At 40.9% G+C, this 18,241-nt stretch overlaps 2 protein-coding genes across 2 annotated transcripts in view; one reads left to right on the top strand and one right to left on the bottom strand.

Moving 5' to 3' along the window:
• Positions 1 to 380: 380 nt before the first annotated feature.
• Positions 381 to 11,699, bottom strand: TXNDC9 (thioredoxin domain containing 9). Its single transcript, XM_065891288.1, has 5 exons — positions 11,582 to 11,699; positions 8,355 to 8,573; positions 6,492 to 6,610; positions 3,550 to 3,804; positions 381 to 1,182 (listed from the first exon to the last, which is right to left on the bottom strand). The coding sequence occupies exons 2-5, from the start codon at positions 8,541 to 8,543 to the stop codon at positions 1,065 to 1,067; spliced, it is 681 nt and encodes a 226-aa protein (XP_065747360.1). The 5' UTR covers positions 8,544 to 8,573; positions 11,582 to 11,699; the 3' UTR covers positions 381 to 1,064.
• A 1,025-nt stretch (positions 11,700 to 12,724) lies between these two features.
• EIF5B (eukaryotic translation initiation factor 5B) overlaps positions 12,725 to 18,241 on the top strand; it is a 66,910-nt gene continuing 61,393 nt past the window's right edge. Inside the window, exon 1 of the mRNA XM_065890970.1 lies at positions 12,725 to 12,931. Within this exon, the coding sequence (XP_065747042.1) occupies positions 12,897 to 12,931 (35 nt within the window). The 5' untranslated portion in view covers positions 12,725 to 12,896. The remainder of the gene's footprint in view (positions 12,932 to 18,241) is intronic.

Here is an 18,241-nt window from a genome sequence, read left to right as displayed (position 1 = left end):
TTCTCTGCTTGCCTCTCCTTCCATAGAACCTCCACCCTAATCACTATTGCTCTAGTTTGAGTACGCCAGGGCAACAGTGATTAGAAAACAGTATTCCTGGGGTAGATATTCTGTGCTACAAGTGGGGACTGGGTGGAGGAAGGAAGGCTCAGACCTCTTTGCTATGGCTGCTTGCAACAGAGCTTCTGCAACACAGACCTTGGGGGAATGAGAGATGCTAGCATTCTGCTCCTCCTAGGGATAAATTGTAGGCCAAGACTGGGAGATGAGGGGAGGAAGGGTGCAAGGGTCATGGTTCAAATACCACAGAGACTCACTGTTCTTACCAGGATTGAGTATTTTCTTGGATAAATGTTTTTGTTTGCTGTGTGCTCTTACGACAATTTCCAGAGACTTTAATTTCTAAAAAAATATTTACCAGTTATGACTGTTTCACTGAGGGGTCTGTACGTCTCCTCATGTTGCCATTTCGAAAGTGCTTCTTGATTTGTTTAATACACGTCTTAAAATATAAGCAATCAAGACCCTTTAAATAAGGCAGTATGTTCACAACCTGAAAAAGCTTTCTGTTGCCATCAGTTGACTCCACAACACCATGCGGCATACAGAATACAGTTCTTTAATAGTTCTTTAAATATATTCCAGAAGTAAAGAGTGTTTCTAATCATTTACAAGTGCAGTCTGTTACACCAGTAAATGTTACTTGACCTCTTTATAAAGTAAATGATGCTAGGTAAGAATTAGTCCTGGAACAGTGTGCTGAATTTCTATTTCCAATCCAGTAGATTAAAAACACAATTGTGAATGGTATAAAAACGTAAGAATCATATTGTGATAAAACCAATCTCAAAAATAGAGAATCCAGACCCTACTCAGATAATTTTAGAACTCAGAAGTTTTCCTCAACTTAAACACGAGCTCCACACAGAAAATATCACAGATGTTTTTCAATGTGATACAACTGCATACAATTCTAGAATGTGACCATTAGGAGACGAACGTACTGAAATCAATAGAATTTAGAAAACATCTAATTCTGAAGTCAGGAGACGATTTACAAAGAATTAATCATCATCAGAGTCAGAATCATATTTCTTTCCTCGAATAGTTTTCTTTTCCAGCTTTGTGAAGTTTGTTCCAAATTTCTTTTGGCTCTGAAATGGTGGCTCCGTTAAATTTCCACTAAAAAGAAAGCAAATTTGAAAAACACTTATTCTGTATGATTTAGTACAGCTGGTATACTATCCTCACTGTAACACAAGGAATAGAGTAAAATTTTCTTTAAAATGTTGGTGTCAAGGAAGAGGTATATTATTTACACTGATAGTTTTAAACCTTACTATGTACTACTAAATGCTTTAGATCAGCGTTTTACTTTCTTATCATTAATTACTGATTAACATTTCACGGGATGCACCAACAAAATTTCTGACTGAAAAAGCACAGAAGGAAATCGGTTATTTTTATCTGTTTTGGGTATGCTGAATCTGTATTAGATTCTTTCCTGAGAATGACACGGGAAAACCATGCTCTATTTTTGATAGCCTGTTATGACTGGTTTGATTCTATTTAACATCTTTTAATGCTTAGATCTCTATAGACATCAACAAAACTCATGGAATTCATTATCATTAACCCATGATAGAACTCAGAAAAGAGTTCTATCATGAACTATCAAGAAAAGATGGAGAAGAGTATGGAACTCTTTTCATGACGCCTGAAAAATATTTCGAAAATATCTGGAAATATTCCTAGCAGCTAGATCTTGGTTTTGAAATATCATTTGCCACTGAAAGGAACCATGGCGTCTCGGAGAAAAAGCCAGTTCCTATGGAGAGTATAACACGAGGCCCCCTAAAAGACCTTACGTGCACCAGAAAGTGCTCAAAGAATTATGGGGATGTGTCAAAAGGACACAGAAGCCAGTATGAAAGGCTCTCACTGGCCAAATTTGAGGCAATCTGAGCTTCAAAGTAAATAATAACAGCAACAGACTATAACCCACTGAATAAAAAGAATCCACAGCCCATTCTAATACAGATACATGAAGAAGTAAGTTAATGTGGGGTCTGGAGAAGTTCTTCCTTAAATCACCAGTTGGCTTTAAGGTGGACAACTGGTTAACCAGTGCACAGTTATCACCACCAGCAATGAGACAAACCATCATATATCTCCTGATATGGTACACTGAGAAGAAAGAATACAACATCACTTCCATAATACACCTATGGAAAACACGCAGAATCTGAATCTAATTTTGAAACAAACTGGGAGATGCTCTATAAAATAACTAGCTTGTACTCTTCAAAAATGTTAAAGTATTGATAAACAAAGGAGGGGAACAAGTTGCTACAGGTTAATGGAAACTAAAAATACATAGTAAGTACACAGAACCCATTTTTCCAGCATGGAGGACATTATTGGGACAATGCTGGAATTTGAGTAAGGTCTGTAAACTATGTATTTTGTGTTTTAATAAATTGTACTGTGGTTATATAAGAATGTTCCTGTTCTTAGGAAATGCACACAGAAACATTTAGGAGTAAAGGGACAATATACCTACAACGTCCAATCAAATGGTTCTGAAAAAAAGTTTATATATATCTAGAAAGAGAACAATAAAGCAAAGATAAAATGTTGAAAATTGAGGGACACGGGTCAATGATATACAAGAATTCAAGAATTCTTTGTATTAGTTTCCAACTTATTTAAAGTTTGAAATCACTTCAAAATAATTTTATTTAATATTAACATTTTACTTAATATTAAGAAAATAAAACCTAAAACTCCAAAATCAATCACTACAATGTAGGAATGATTTATGCATGTGGAGGAGAGATTCAGAGATAAAGGAGGAAGGGAAGTAAAAAGATGAGAGAGCTTTCTACTTATCAAAAGGCACTCTGACTGGAATAACTGGAAAATTTCACCTGTTATTTTTGCAAATCTAAAACAGGCACAAAAGATAAGATGATATGCTCTGATTTGTGGAATGAGATAAATTATTTGTCTAGAGAAATGGACAAAGAGATAAGCGGAAAATGGAAGTTGGATTTTATCAACAGATGGTTTTCTGAGACTGTTTCCCAGAGTAAGTAATTTAAGCTAAGCATAGAGATGAGATTTTATATGTTTTATCAGATTCTACAAGTGATACAGGAATATCTACTTTCAAAGATTAGATTTTTAATGTAAGTCATTATCAATTTGATTAAACTCATTTAAATCAGGAAGGAGTCAATTCTTCTGGAGTGTCATTTGGGTTTCCAGATTAACAGAGAATTAGATTCCATAGGATCTGGAAACTTTGAAAACTTTTATAGTTAGATGGACTCCAAGGTCCAAGATCAACTTTATTTATAACTCTGATTTTGCTGTAAGATCGTGCTAATGTACACTTTAAGAAATATGCTTTTCCTTTGTGAAAATTTTTCTACATCTCAGCTTAAAGATCTTAGTTCCATAAAATAAATGTTAACATAAAAAAATTCTCTAAAAAATCAACTGGATATGTGAATTAATGTAAATTGATAGTTTACTAAAAGTTACCTGTAATTGAGAATATCAGAACAACCCAGCCTCCATTCTAAAGTTTCTGTGGTGAAGTCATCTGTATTTCCTAGGTCAGAAAATCCAACAACAAAATCTTGTGTTTTTCCATCTTTCACCAGTGCTAGCGTGGGAATGACTTTGATATGCAGTCTCTCACAAAGGAAAGGTGCTTTTTCCACATTCAGCTTCAAAAATTTGGTCTCAAGATGTTTCTTGGACAGTATCACCAAATGTCTGTCTAGTATTTTACACCTATAAATAACAACACATAGAAAATCAAAAGCTAAAAACAACAGATTTCTTTTTCAAAATAAATATTAAGGCACATCTAAGTTTTTAGTTTTTCTGAATCTGATAATTTGGCGGCCAACCTATGCTTCGATCAGATAACCTCATTTCCATTTGATAGGTTAGGTACCTCTTTTTCTACCTCTCATGATATCATATTCTAGAAAGTCAGATCTCCCTTAATGATACTTATAAAAAACAAAGTATTCAACTTATGCCTTAAGTGGTTCACAAAGTTGTCATGTTCATGGTTAAGAATAAAAAATTGTCATTTCCCTTATGCATGTTTCCTGGCATCTCATAGGTGACAAATCTGAACTTGACAGAACTGGGAAGACAGTTCTCAGAATTAGAAATGAACATGTGGTGCCATATTCGGAAGTCACTAAGAAAGACTGAATGGTGTCACTGAGAAGGAACCCTTCCAACTGTGCAACTCTGTTAGTGAGAAGCATATCAAGGTTAAGGGCTACAAATATGGTCATTACGGTATGACAAATACCAGCAGTAATCTTTATTAAGCCACCTGAAAAGTGGAAAGCAATATTTTCTTTAAATTATATTTTAAACTGGCCAACCCTCTAGTGTTTCTGAAAGACTGCTGTAATAATCTTTTGAGCAGTAGTTCTTACCCAGAGGTGATTATTACAGTCAACTTTTAAAATATGCAAATGAATCAAAATTCTCTAGGAGGTGAGCTGAGAAACATGCAAGTGATTCTCATGCCCAGCAAAGTTTGAGAACTACTGCTTTCGATGACTAAGACACCGAACGCTTCATAGCTGGTTTTACTAGTAGGCTTTTCAGGTACTTCTTGGTATAGTTTTTCCTGAGTTAGGTTTGGGTCCACAGAGTTTCGTATAACCTTGATGCATCATCACCTCTGAGTGATTCTTTTTACATATCACCCACGTACTGCAGCAATGGGATTTTAGTGAAAAATGGTAGGGGAATAAGCTGTTTTTGAATGAAGTTCCAAACAAGTGACAAATCATTTTGAGAAATACGTTCTTGAAGATTTGTACAAAAATCAACTCCATTGTTTTACTGGAGTAATACAGAATCTATTTTAAATAGGTCTGTGTCCCACTTGTCAATTAATCCATTTTTTAAAAAAAATCCAGAAGTAGTAGTTATGGTGTAGCTAAAACAGCATTAGGCTTAAAACCTGGGTTCAAATCCTCTTTTATCATTTAGTAGCAGAGTGACGTTAGGTAGGTCACTTAATCTCTCCAAGTCTTGGTGTCCACGCATGAAGCACAGGAATTATACGTACTTACCTCAAACGGTGATTGTGAATGCTCCAGGATTTTATACAACACGAAGTATCTAGCTTCCTATGTGCTAGAAACTTTGATATCTACCCATCTCTATCTCTTATCACCCTATTTCAATCTTGACTTTTCAGTTCTGTTTTAAGGTAAGTACTGATGGTGCTGCATTGTTTATAAATCCATCAAGTATACTTACTGAGTACCTACTATGTGTAGTCAATGCTGCTCTGTGGCTAGGAACCCAGAGCACAGTGGGCCACACGACACAAAGGCAAACCCTCTGCCTTCACAAAACTAACAATCTAGTGGGCAGAGACATCTAATAAATAAGTGGACAAATAATATCAATCTTCTATTTACCTTCCTAATCCCTTTCCCACTTATAGGAGATTTCATCATCTTAGTTATTTTCTTTCATCTTTATTTTCTTAGTCAATAAATCCCAGGCAATCAGTCCCTGAAAGGTGTTAACTAATAGCCACATTGTCGGGTGATGAGGCAAAGACAAGGGCCAGGCAGGCTATGGATATGCGAAAAGAGGGCAGTGCTGGGATCCCAGGGAATAACAGAGACTCTGCATTGGAGTGTGTGTCTAAGGGGGGCAGGAGCTACTTGGCATCAGTGAATTGCTTTCATACAATTCTAGGTCTGTTATCAAGTTATCTGATACTTAAAAAAAAAATTCTAAAAACTGATTAGTTGCCAACATTTAAAAGTTTTTTTGCCAACACTTAAATGTTGGCAAGTATTCAAATTTGGGGGCTAAAAAAAAAAGGCTTGAGTCCTCTGGTTTAAGATGTAACCTCTTCTGGGGCTATTTTCACTTTGAGGGATCTGCCTCCAAAGAGAGGTTGGCAGACCTGGGTTCGTCTAATAGAAATCACTTTATTGTCCTTCCAGCCATGCCTGGTGCCGCAACTCTGCTTCAGGTGAAAGGCTTGGTCAAGCCACAGTCTCCCGGTGAATTGCAAGTTGCGAAGAAGTGACTGAATTCAAAGCTGGTGTTTAGGTGTTGGCCCCATTTCCAACACTGTGGCTGTATCATAATAGTAGGGACAAAAGTAGAATTCTTTTGGCATTGATAAAAAAATTAAAGTGTTCATTTCTAAGATGTTTAAAAAATTAGCTAGTGAAAATATAGTTCAGGAAATAGCCATTTCTATGGAAATACTGATCTTCTATAGTTTGTACTTTTGTATGACACTGGTTTTTAAGTTAATCTTTAATGATTGCTTAACTTTAATATAATTCTAGTACAAAGAGACAACTTAGGAATTACTTCCTTTTATATTTTTCTTAATTTCTCTATTAAGTCAGTGTATCTCTATTCAACAATCTCATCATGTTCAAGAACAGTCACTGAGGGAAACAAATTACCTCAATGTGGAGTCTCTGTAGAAATGGCAAACCACTTTTTTACTCTCCTTGACTTCTTGAAAAAAGTCTCTCTCACTAGGGATTTCTCTGTATTCCCCATGTCCTTTTGAAAGCCATTCCTGATTTGGAGAAAAGGGAAAATATCACACATTTGAAATATTTCTTTCAATATCACTTTATATTTTATGTCCAAATCACTATAATATTTTGTAATCGAGCTGACTTTATCTTAGAGAGAAACGAATTCCTTTCGGTGATGTACTTTCCTATGTTGCTAGTGTCAGTGCAAATACAGTCTGTGGGCCGTGACTATCTCCACAGCATGGCTCATATTTAAGATCATTATCTGTCTTGGTAACTTAAAACATACGTTTTCTTAGAACTTCGAAAGTAAAAATTTAGACTACAAAGAGGCTTAGAATGTAACCATCTACTTAATTTCTTTGCACTGAAACTATTAAAGTCAGAAGCATTTGATCTAAGTTACTACATAGCTTTAAAAAATAATACTTGTGAGATAAAGCCAATCTGTCTTTGGGGAGGGGGCGGGTACTGCAGCTCTGAAGCTCGGGAGCCCTGTTTGCTTTTGATGACTAACTCAGAGACAGCAAACCTCTTCTGTACTGGCCACCAATGGGTAGTGTCCTGGGAAGAAAAAGGTGTTTGTCTTCACGTGGTGTCCAGAAACAAAGATCCCGCAAGTCACCTAATCCAACTCCCCAAATCAATAAATCAACCCTTATCATCCATGTCGGGCAGACATTTCAGCTTCTTGAACCTTTCCTGTGGCAGGAAGCTGGTCCCCTCAACTGGAAGCTTGTTTCCTTTCTCATGAGCTGGTTTTAATAAAAGGGAGTACTGGACTTGCAGGCAGAAGGCATGGGCTTGAATCACTGCCCTTTCTGAGTTTCACTTTCCTCATTTGTAATGTGGAGATCATAAAGCAACTCTCTCATTGAGTTACTGTGAATGGACAACGTGAAAATAACTACAACAGTGTCTGGCAGGTGTGCTTAAAAAGCATTTGTATATGTACTCTCTGTTCTTAGAAAAGTCTTCTCACACTGAATCACAGTATATCCAGAACAGTGGGCTGTGGATCCCAGCTTGGACCTCAGATGAGAAAGAGAAATTCTAATCTCCTTCACGTCAGCCCTTCAAATATCCTACATCGCCTATGTCCTCCCTGCTTCACACTGAACATTTCCATTTGCTTTTGACTTTCTCATATGAAATGACTTCTAGACTTCTTCGTCTTCTGGCTGTCCTCCTCTGAACAGTCTTCCAGAAGTGGTCCAACTAGAAAGGGGCAGGGGTGCCATCCCTGGACTTACACTAACACAGCCGAGACTGCGTCGCCAGTTTTGGTATCTATACATTTCCTGTTGGCTTACGCTGAGCTGAGACCTACCGGAGGCCCTGATATTTTTCTCCTTATTTCTTTGGTGAAGCTTCCATAAAGAGTTTAAACTCTCAAATACACTCCTTAATGACGCATTTGCTTTGAGCACAGCTAAGTTAGGACAGGCTTTCTCATAACTCCACCTGAAAGGGAACCCACTGACCCCTATTCCTCCCAGGGTTCTTCCTCATCCACTCTCTCCTCAACCACACAAATCTGAACTCAGAAGATTATCCCGGGCACGTGTTTCCTGTACTTGACCGTGGATTAATACACTGGTCAGGCTAATTCTGAATGTGTCTTTAAAACGAATCTTTTTTCTGGGCAAATTTTTAATGGCATTAGGTACTTTGAGGTCAAACCACCCTAAGAACTACAAGTGACTACTGCAGCACGGGTATATGTAAGTTGTTAGAAGCATACTGTTAGAGCAATTTCAGAAAGCAGGGCAGAGAGCTTACTTGTTTCTGCTGCTGAGTTCTCCTCAGTGCCTTGAGTCTCTTTTCTTTGAGGTGTTCCAACTCATCCTCATCCATCTGATCCAGTTTCTGAATTTCCGAATCCAAATGTTCTTCCACTTGCTTGGTGGTCTGAAGCAACTGATTCTCTAGGACTTTTGAAAACATTTCAACAGATGCATTCGCTTCCATTCTTCTAAATGGTACAGTTCAGCCTTGATGCTGGGGAGAAGGTTTACAAAGTTAGAGAAAAAAAATAAGACAGGGGCTTCCCTGGTGACGCAGTGGTTGAGCGTCCGCCTGCCAATGCAGGGGACGCGGGTTCGTGCCCTGGTCTGGGAAGATCCCACATGCCGCGGAGTGGCTGGGCCCATGAGCCAGGGCCGCTGAGCCTGCGCGTCCCTCCGCAACGGGAGAGGCCACGACAGTGAGAGGCCCGTGTACCGCAAAAAAAAAAAAAATAAATAAGACAGCTTTCTCTTAGTTTCAAAAATGCTAGCAAGTATATAATTTGTAGTCCACAAAGTGTTCTGCCAACAACCAAGCACGTCATGTTAAGAATTTTTATTTAAATGTTTTAAAATTTAATTTTCAATGGATTATAGTTACACTCCTCAAAAACGATTTAGACCAAAGTTTAGGTGCTTTTGATTTAGTTTGTGTTTTACTACCCTAAAGCAAAGACAAATCTTTAAGACCATCACCAGACCAGAAAGGAATGACGAAATTAAACCTAGTGCTGTATACTGACAGTGTTCTTTACCAAAGGAAAAGGGAAGAAAAGCAGAAATGACTGCGAACAAGATAAAGTTTAACTGCAGTGAGGTTTTACACACACATATACACACCAAACTTTGCTTCAACATAGAGCAGAGTTGAGCAAAAGACATATTTTTCATCTCTGCCTAAATGATTTTCGTTTAACTCTGAAGAGAGCTCATTACAACTTATGTAAAGAACTCTGCCTGATGTTCCCTAAGCTTTAGTTTCCATTCCTGTTCTCCCATTACCTAATAAAGTCTATGAGGCCACAAAGATTGATACTGGTATTGATTTACTGACACTCAGTGTTCTTAACTTTGAGATCAAACAATATAACATTACAAATATTAAAAAGAATATTGATTTTTCCATCAATCCTCTATGTAAGATAAGAGTTTAAAAATAGAATCTAGGGACTTCCCTTGTGGTCCAGTGGTAAAGAAACCAACTCCCCATGCAGGGGACGTGGGTTTGATCCCTGGTCGAGGAACTAAGATCCCACATGCCGCGGGGCAACTAAGCCCTCGAGTCACAACTACTGAGCCTACACGCCTCAACTAGATAGCCTGTGTGCCGCACACTACAAAGCCCACATGCTCTGGAGCCTGAGCGCCACAACTAGAGAGAAGCCTGTGCTGCAGTGAAGAGCCTGCATGCCACAACGAAAGATCCCGCATGTCACAACTACTAAGACCTAACACAGCCATAAATAAATAAATGAATATAAAAAAATCTAATTCAGATTAGAAAGGAAGATCTCTCTCAATTACATATTTATTTTATATTGGCATATAGTTGATTTATAATGTTAATTTCAGGTGTACAGCAAAGTTATTCATTTATACATATACACGTATCCTTTTTCAAATTCTTTTCCCATTTAAGTTACTACGAATATTGAATAGAGTTCCCTGTGCTATACAGTAGGTCCTTGTTATCTATTTCAATTACATATTTTAGAAGAAATGTATTATTGTTGCTGGTAGAAAATCAAATGTTTTATGGGTAGCCCTGAATTTCAATTTATAATTTGCCTATCAAAGCAGGAGGCTGTTGCATCTCAATTATGTGATACATTTGCAATCACTACTGAAGCACTTTCAAAAATCTGAATAAACTTGTGAGCTTATTCACCCAGCTTCCGACACGCAGCCTGGCCCACCAGACCCTCTATAAATGTTGAAGTGAAGAGAAATAGTCTTCTTGCAAACTTCGCCTCTGATTCCATTTTTCTACACATGAAAAGAAGCTTTTGAAAAGCATACTGGGGACTTCCCTGGTGGCGCAGTGGTTAAGAATCCACCTGCCAATGCAGGGGACATGGGTTGAATCCCTGGTCCGGGAAGATCCCACACGCCTCGGAGCAACTAAGCCCGTGCGCCACAACTACTGATCCTGCGCTCTGAAGCCCACGTGCTACAACTACTGAAGCCTGCGTGCCTAGAGCCCGTGCTCCGCAACAAGAGAAGCCACCGCAGTGAGAAGTCCATGCCCCGCAACGAAGAGTAGCCCCCGCTCGCCGGGACTAGAGAAACCCTGCATGCAGCAACGAAGATCAAACGCAGCCAAAAATAAATTTTAAAAAGGCATACTCGATTTCACCTTGTATTCCTGGAGCTAGCTGTGCTGAGAACGCTGCAGATGCACAAAAAATGTTTGTCAACTGTTGAAGGAACGTGCGTAACTTTTGTTCAAATTATCGTTAAGTTTCAAAAGTATTTCCGGTTAAAAAAAACCCAAAATGTAACTTCCTCATAAACGCTATAAAATTTTAAAGGAGCCGTATTTCAAATGTAGCAAATGAATTTCACACTCTCTACCTCCTGAGAAAAACGTAAGGCTGTGACTCAGGACTGGGGCCAGATGAGGCAGAAAACTCGACATTAAACACTGACTTGCATGTCAGATCCTGTTCTTTACCAGGGGCGTAGCGGTTGCTTATCCCTAGAGGTTTATAGGCTGAGCTCAGAATTCAAGTCTTGGATAACTGGGAGGAGAAACGATTAACAAGGGCTGCTCTGCGGGCAGGTGGTGCTGGTCACCGCATTCAGAAAGGGGGAAAGGAGATGGTGCAGGTATCCTGGGAAACTTCATTCCCCAAACAACAAGCTTTTTTTCAGTTCAACTGAATGGTGAGCAGGGACTTGTCCTCAAATCACCTAACCATTTCCTTGATCCCCCGGCATGCACCCGCCAAAACAACCAGGGGGCCTCACCCTTAACTGCACGCCAGCCGCTTCCCAAAAGTACCCTCGCCACTCCCTGCGCCCCCGGAGACAGATGAGGGCAGAGTTGAGGTGGTCCCGGCTTCAACGCCTCCCGGGGCGCATGCGCCAAAGCTTCCTCCGCGGCGCGGACACCCTCGCCCGAGCCGCGCCCCTCCCCCGCCCAGGCAGGAGGCTGAGCAGCCGGGTGTGCATCAGCACCGAGATGCGTGGCCGGCTTTTTCACACCACTCTCTGCCTCACCTGAGCTCTCGGTGATACCTGAGAAGTGAGGCACCAGCTTCTCCAGAAGAGCAATCCACTCCGGCTTCAGCCTCGTAGCAGCTGCGGGGGACTGGGGAGCGGCCGTCACTTCTGCCTCCTCATTGGCCGCGGCTCTCACGCGATACAATCTGCGACGCCCCAGGAAGTGGAGGGGGGGAAGGGAGGGGACGTGTGTGCGGTGAGCGCTTCTGCGCGTGCGCCCCTCCCCCACCCTTCTCCGCCCCACCGCCCGGAACCGAGGTGGCCCAACCTCTCCCTCCCTCCGTGTAAACAGCCCAGAGAGCGAGGAAGCGATGTATGCTGGAGTTTGTAGTTTCTTAGTGCTCAGCCTGGAGTTGACGTTCTTAGGCTCTGACGTAATGTTACATCAGAAATGAAATAGCTACTGTCTTCCTCAGGAGTGACACTCCAATTTCGTTTCCATTCTGTTTATTGAACGTTTCCCCCTTTAAAAAAAAAGTTGAAATATAACTTATACGCCATAGTTTTTACATAGTTAACACTCGTAGTGTCATCGTCCAGATCCGGATACAGAACACTTTCACAACCCTAATAGTTTCCCTCGCGACTTCCCAGACACACATTTTTAGAACTTGCTCTCGCTTTGAATGTAAAGATTATGATCTATTTTGCAGAATTAATGGGTGTGTCCTTGTTTTATGATTTCTGGTTTGTTTGGTTTATTTATTTTTTTGGTAAGTCATGGACTCATGTTGTGCTGGATTTCTCTATCTCCCTTGGGAACACCTGGACAGCTCACCAGGGGTTCATTGTGGTTCTTTACTGAACTTCACGCAGCTGAGAGTACAAAGGGACAGAGGTTAAAGGTGGAAGGGAAACCGAAAGTCCACTCCTGAACTGAGATCCGATTCCCCGAGTCTGCGTTCCCCACAGGGAGAAGGCTGACGGTGGAATTTTCAGCCTCATTGTCCACCTCCGGGTTCTAGAATCTGGAAACCGCACGGGCGTCGGTGCACGGCTGACGCTTGCGGAAAGGGGGCGCTCGGGCTCCTGCCTGGCGGGCGGGTCAACTGGAGACGCTCTACCCGAGGCGCAGCTCTCAATGAGCCGCGCCCTGCGTCCACACGCCGAGGCGGTGGGGCGATGCGCTTGCGCACTCGAAGCTCACACCATATGTGCCCTGTCCCAGTGCGCGGGTCTGTGGAGAGCCGGGTGCGAGAGGCGGCACCGCGGTGGGGCACGGAGCCGAGCGGAGACCGAAGTCGGCCGGGGGACAGTGGGTCTGTGAGAGACCGAATAGAGGGGCTGGGGCTACGAGCGCCGCTGACACACGATGGGAAAGAAGCAGAAAAACAAGAGCGAAGACAGGTAGCCAGTGTCGGGGTTTCAACGGCGGCGGCCGGCGCGGCTGAGGGGGGCGCGCGGGTCCCGTGGGCGCGCGGCGGACCGGGGTCGAGGCTCGAGAGCGGCCCCGCGGGGCACCGGCCGGGGCCCACAGTGGGTGGCGCGGGCCCGAGACCCCAGTACCGGGCGGGCGCGGAGGGCCTCAGCGGCGGGCGGGTTCCCAGCCGAGACTCTGTCCCTTTGCCCCCCCTCGCCCGGCCCGGGAGAAGGGGTGTCCGGCCTGAGGATAGGGGCAGTCGTTTGGGGTTCGAGGCCCCGCGGGGCAGGGCTCGCGGCCTCGCGGGGTCAGGGGCGGCTCAGCCAGCGTGGCCTGGAGGTTGGGAGTTGTTTTCGTGGCGCTACTCTTGCTGGGGGTCAGGAAGAGTTCTTTTTATGTCTTTGTACCTATGAATTCTTGGCGAGAGAGGGAGTTGGGATCCGCTCTGTCTCCAGCCAGGTGTTCCCACCCTCTGAGCCGCTCAGGTGCGTTGGAGTTACCGGGAGGAGCGTAGCAGCAAGCTCCCTTTAACTTCATTTAATTTGGGTACAGCTTTCAATTACTTAAGGGCTGATTGTCCAGACTCCATGCTTTTCGCGTTCCTTCTTCCGGCCTTTTGGTCATTTCTTTGCTCTCTAGCACCTCCCCTAAGAAAGGAGGAGGAGATGAAACAAACCAACCAGGGTCGGTCTTTTCAAAACCATTTAAAAGACTTCTGAGGCGAGGGAGCCGTAAGGGTGTATGTAGAGTTGCGTACCCCGAGATTATTGGAACATTTCTGGGTGTCATATTCGGTTGAGTTCTTTACCCCTTTTCATTGAAAGGGTTTTACTTCCTGGGAGTGAACAACATTTGTTACTTTTCACCTTGCTGTACTACTCACCAAACTTAGTCCAAATACTGGGGATAGTAAGAGAAATTCAGAAGACAAAAACAACCTGTGATAGTTCATTTTGACTCAAAACGGATATGTGGTCTTGAAGTTAAAATGAGATTACCAGTTGTGAGTTGGAATCCTGGGTTGTGTCCTCACTGGCCTTCACCTATCTGATGAATGGCGTTAAAAAGACACCAAGGTGAGTCTTGTATTTCAGTTACAGGTCTTTTGGAGGAAGTTAATTGGTTTCAAGAATAGAACTTATTGTTAATCAAAGCAGATAAATAAGAAGAAAGAAGCAGAATTCTGGGGTGATTTAGTGGGAGAGAAATTTCTATGCTTTTGACAGGATGTTTTGGTGCCTAGGATACTTTTTTTCTTCGACCTTATACAAGAAATAGAGATGAGTGTAATAAAGCTTCCTGTACCAGTTACCCAGCTTCGACCATTGTTCACATGACTGGCCCTGTTTCATCTCTGCTGGATATGGTAAAGAACTCTCAAAATCCTTTCATGTGTAAATCTTTCAGGTGTATCTGAAAGATAAATACTTTAGGGAAAAAAACAACCACAGGAACACAACATAAGACACAATCACAATGTCATCATTAAGCCTAAGGAATACTAGCAGTGATTTCTTAAATATTATCAATTGTCTAGTCAGTTTTCTGATTTCACTGATTCTAATTAAAATTATGTTTTGTGGGGTTTTTTTTCGTTTTGTGTTTTTTTTTTTTTTTCAGTATGCGGGCCTCTCACTGTTGCGGCCTCTCCCGCTGCGGAGCACAGGCTCAGCGGCCATGGCTCATGGGCCCAGCCGCTCCGCGGCACATGGGATCTTCCCAGACCAGGGCACGAACCCGTGTCCCCTGTATCGGCAGGCAGACTCTTAACCACTGCGCCACCAGGGAAGCCCTCGTTTTGTGTTTTACAATTGGTTTGTTTGGATCAGAATTACAGAAGTTTGTTCTTTAGATTAAAAATTTATGTATATGTTATTTTAGCTACAGTTGTTTTTTTTCAAGCTCTTTCACATTGGAAAAAAGCTATTCAGAGGAGAGATTTATTTTTGTGTGTGTATTTTTAGAGAAAAGTGAAAGTCTTTTGCTAATTCATAAAGGTTTTCCTGGATGACATAAAGTTTAAATTGCAAACACTAGAGCCTGTTAAATGATTGGTTTGATAGTATAGAAGGAATGCTACTGGGTTTTTTTTCCTTTCCGACTAAATCTGCAGTGTTTACTTTTTGTCTCGTATTGAAGGAAAAATGGTGGCAGTGTAATGGAAAAACACACTTTCTCATAAGCCAATATCAAATTTTTTTGTTTGTTTTTTAATGCTTCGTGGACTCCTCCCACCTCTCCTTCCCTTCTGAGCTGTCCTAAGCCAGACATGTTTCTGCTCAGGAAGAACTGGGTGAGAAATGAGCACCTGCTTATTAGCTATCAAGTTAAGGCCTTGAGCCACTTTTCAGTTCTTGGAAAGAACATAAAATACTTGAGTGTTTTAATCCTTATATCGTTATTTAAAATTTTTAGCCACTCAGTGTTTATTTAAATTTAGATTTTACTATCTAATCTGAGTAATTTTATTCGGATTACATATGTTTTACCAGTGACTGACCTTTGTTTAAACATTGAGTTCTAGAATCTTGTTTCAGCTTGTGAAATTCTGAGAATGAGACTTTGATAGGTGTTCAGTTTTCCTGCCTTTTTCAGTTGACTGGGGTAGGATTTAATATTCACAGATCATATAGACAAAATGTAAGGCCAATATTTTCATTTCTTCCTATAACCTTCCCAGTAATCAGCTTACATAATGGGACCATATCTTATGGGATCTTGTGTGCTGTAGCAATATCTTACCATTTCCATTTATATAACACGATGAATGTTCTCTTATTGATGTGTGCAGAGAAAAAATGATCCTGATTATCTAGTTTTTCACAATTAGCCTCCAATTCTTCATTCTGATCCTTTTTTTTAATCCCCCAAGTGTGGTAGTTACATTTTTCAGGTTGTAAGGAATGTGGTATGTTACCTTAATAAATGGGATTAATACATCTATACCCCCTCACAAAGGATATAGAGGGAAGGAAGATCATTATTTCACCTATCTCACAGTCAGACATGAAGGTGGGGATGTCATTCAGGAATTAGGAGGTCTTTCAGGATTGAGTATAGGTATCTTCAGCTATGATTCTCTATGCTGGTGGTGAGCTAGTATAGTAGCTCTTTGTTTTTAACTACACATAATGCTCCTATTATTCTTGGCAAAATTCCTCCTTTTGGGGGAGTTCTGGCTATCTCTGAGACAGCTGCCTATGTTTTAGGTTTTTGTCCTGGTGTCAGATATTCATCCTAGCCAGGTATGATCAGGGTATCGGGTCCCTCTCCTGGGATAGAAAGCATGGTGATCTGCTTAAGGAACCTGTCCAGAGGAGCTGTGAGCATAGCAGGTACTCTAAAGCATCCCAGAGAGGAAGTAGTCCAAGTGGCAAATAGTTCAAATAGTCTAGTTCAACAAAGGAATTTATTTCTTATTTGACTATATTTGAATTAATAATAAACTATCTGCATACATTAGATCAAAAAAGAAAAAAAGATGTATAATCTGAGAGTTCCCTTGGCTTACCTTGTTCCTACATTTATACTTTAGGTAATCAATATGTGGAAGGAAAGGAAGAAGTCCTAGTTTGCCATAAATGAATAAGAAAGCAGATGATAAACTTGTTAGCTTATAGAAACCTCTTCTGCCTTCTCTACTGGTGATCTCTGGGGAGCTGATGTAGCTACTTTTTTTTTTTTTTTTTTTTTGCGGTATGCGGGCTTCTCACTGTTGTGGCCTCTCCCGCTGTGGAGCACAGGCTCCGGACGCGCAGGCTCAGCAGCCATGGCTCATGGGCCCAGCCACTCCGTGGCATGTGGGATCTTCCCGGACTGGGGCACGAACACGTGTCCCCTGCATCGGCAGGCAGACTCTCAACCACTGCGCCACCGGGGGATCCCGATGTAGCTACTTTTGATGTTACTTGCCCACTAGTTGTGCTTTACTTAGCCTTCTAAGTTTATTCCAATCTGGCAGTTGATCTATATGTTGGGCAAAGCATTGTTTAACTGAGGAACTGAGTGTCTGCTTAGGTTAGAAAAGCAGTTCTCAAACTTTTTGGTCCTAGGACCCCCCTTACACTCCTAAATTGCTAAGGAACCCAAAAGGCTTTTGTTTATGTGGGTTAGGTCAATTAGTACTTACCATATTACGAATTAAAACTGAAAAGTTCTTTAAATATATTGATTTAAAAGTAAAAATAACATCACATTAACATAACACTGTTAAATAATCATTTTCAAAAATTTATGAAGAGAGTGGTGGTAAACATTTTGTAAACGTTTACTATCTGGCTTAGTAGAAGATAGCTTGATTCTTGTCTGCTTGTGATTCAACCTGTAGCAATATCACAGATCGTGTGGCCTCTGGAAAACACCACTGTACAGTTGTGAGGAAATGAGAATGAAAAAAAGGCTAATAGCCTCATAGTACTATGTTGAAAATAGTTTTGACCTCTTGAATTAGTTTAGACCCTCTGAATTGTGTTGGGGGAAACTACTCTGAGAACTGTTTATTTAGGGGTTCCTAAACCAGATTTAGGCATTTGTGAGACATTTCCCAAGCCTTTTGACTTCCATTCATGTTTGTCCAACAGGTGCTTAGAATGTTTGAGAAGCACTCAGAGGACAACTTAAGACATTTGTGGGTATGTTCATGCTCTTGATATTTTACCCACTTATGATTTTTAAATTTTTTTATGTAATTGGTGAGTTTATCAAGGTCTATTAAAAGTCTGTTGGGACTGATTTTAATTGGGAGTCCTGTTAAGTTTTTAGATTATTTGGTACACTTACATCTTTATGGTATTGAATCATTCCCTTCAAGAAATATATTGTCTGTTTAAGCAGTTAAGTGCCAGCTGTTGTTCTAGGTGCTGAAATGTAGTGATGAACAAATTAGTAACATGACATGCTTCTTTATTTGGTTAATTATCAGTAAAACTTTATTTTCTTCAGTTGAACCTTTAGGATATTTCTTGTTTGGTTTATTCCTAGGTGTCTTATAGTTTTGGTTGCTGTTAATGTAGGAAAACTTTTTTTCAAGATGGTCTGACCAACTTAACTCTCTCTCATTATTAAAAGTAGCTGTTATTAAAGGATGAGGCCTTAATTGCGATTTGGTTATTAGTTTGTGATAATATATAACAGAGGGGGAGACCAGGGAGAAAAATTAAAGACATTACAGCAGCATTCAAATGTTTTAGTTAGTGACACACAAATGACTCCTTTTTCCCTCCCTTTCTAACTTATGCCTTGTGTCAAATATGTACTGTTAAGAAATTTCAAATCAGGTATTTTGAACTATTGAAATA

Source organism: Phocoena phocoena, chromosome 14 (genome assembly GCF_963924675.1).
Source record: "Phocoena phocoena chromosome 14, mPhoPho1.1, whole genome shotgun sequence".
NCBI classification, from domain to species: domain Eukaryota; kingdom Metazoa; phylum Chordata; class Mammalia; order Artiodactyla; family Phocoenidae; genus Phocoena; species Phocoena phocoena.
The sequence above is the reverse complement of the archived record's forward strand: the minus strand, read 5'-3'. Positions and strand labels throughout refer to the sequence as shown.

Excerpts from the sequence above, each read along its gene's own strand:
- TXNDC9 (XM_065891288.1), bottom strand. The coding sequence starts at position 8,543 with ATGGAAGCGAATGCATCTGTTGAAATGTTTTCAAAAGTCCTAGAGAAT. Across the intron at positions 3,805-6,491 it reads TACAGAGACTCCACATTGAG|GTGTAAAATACTAGACAGAC; the intron begins GTAATTTGTTTC and ends TGTTATTTATAG. Across the intron at positions 1,183-3,549 it reads TCTGATATTCTCAATTACAG|TGGAAATTTAACGGAGCCAC; the intron begins GTAACTTTTAGT and ends CTTTCTTTTTAG.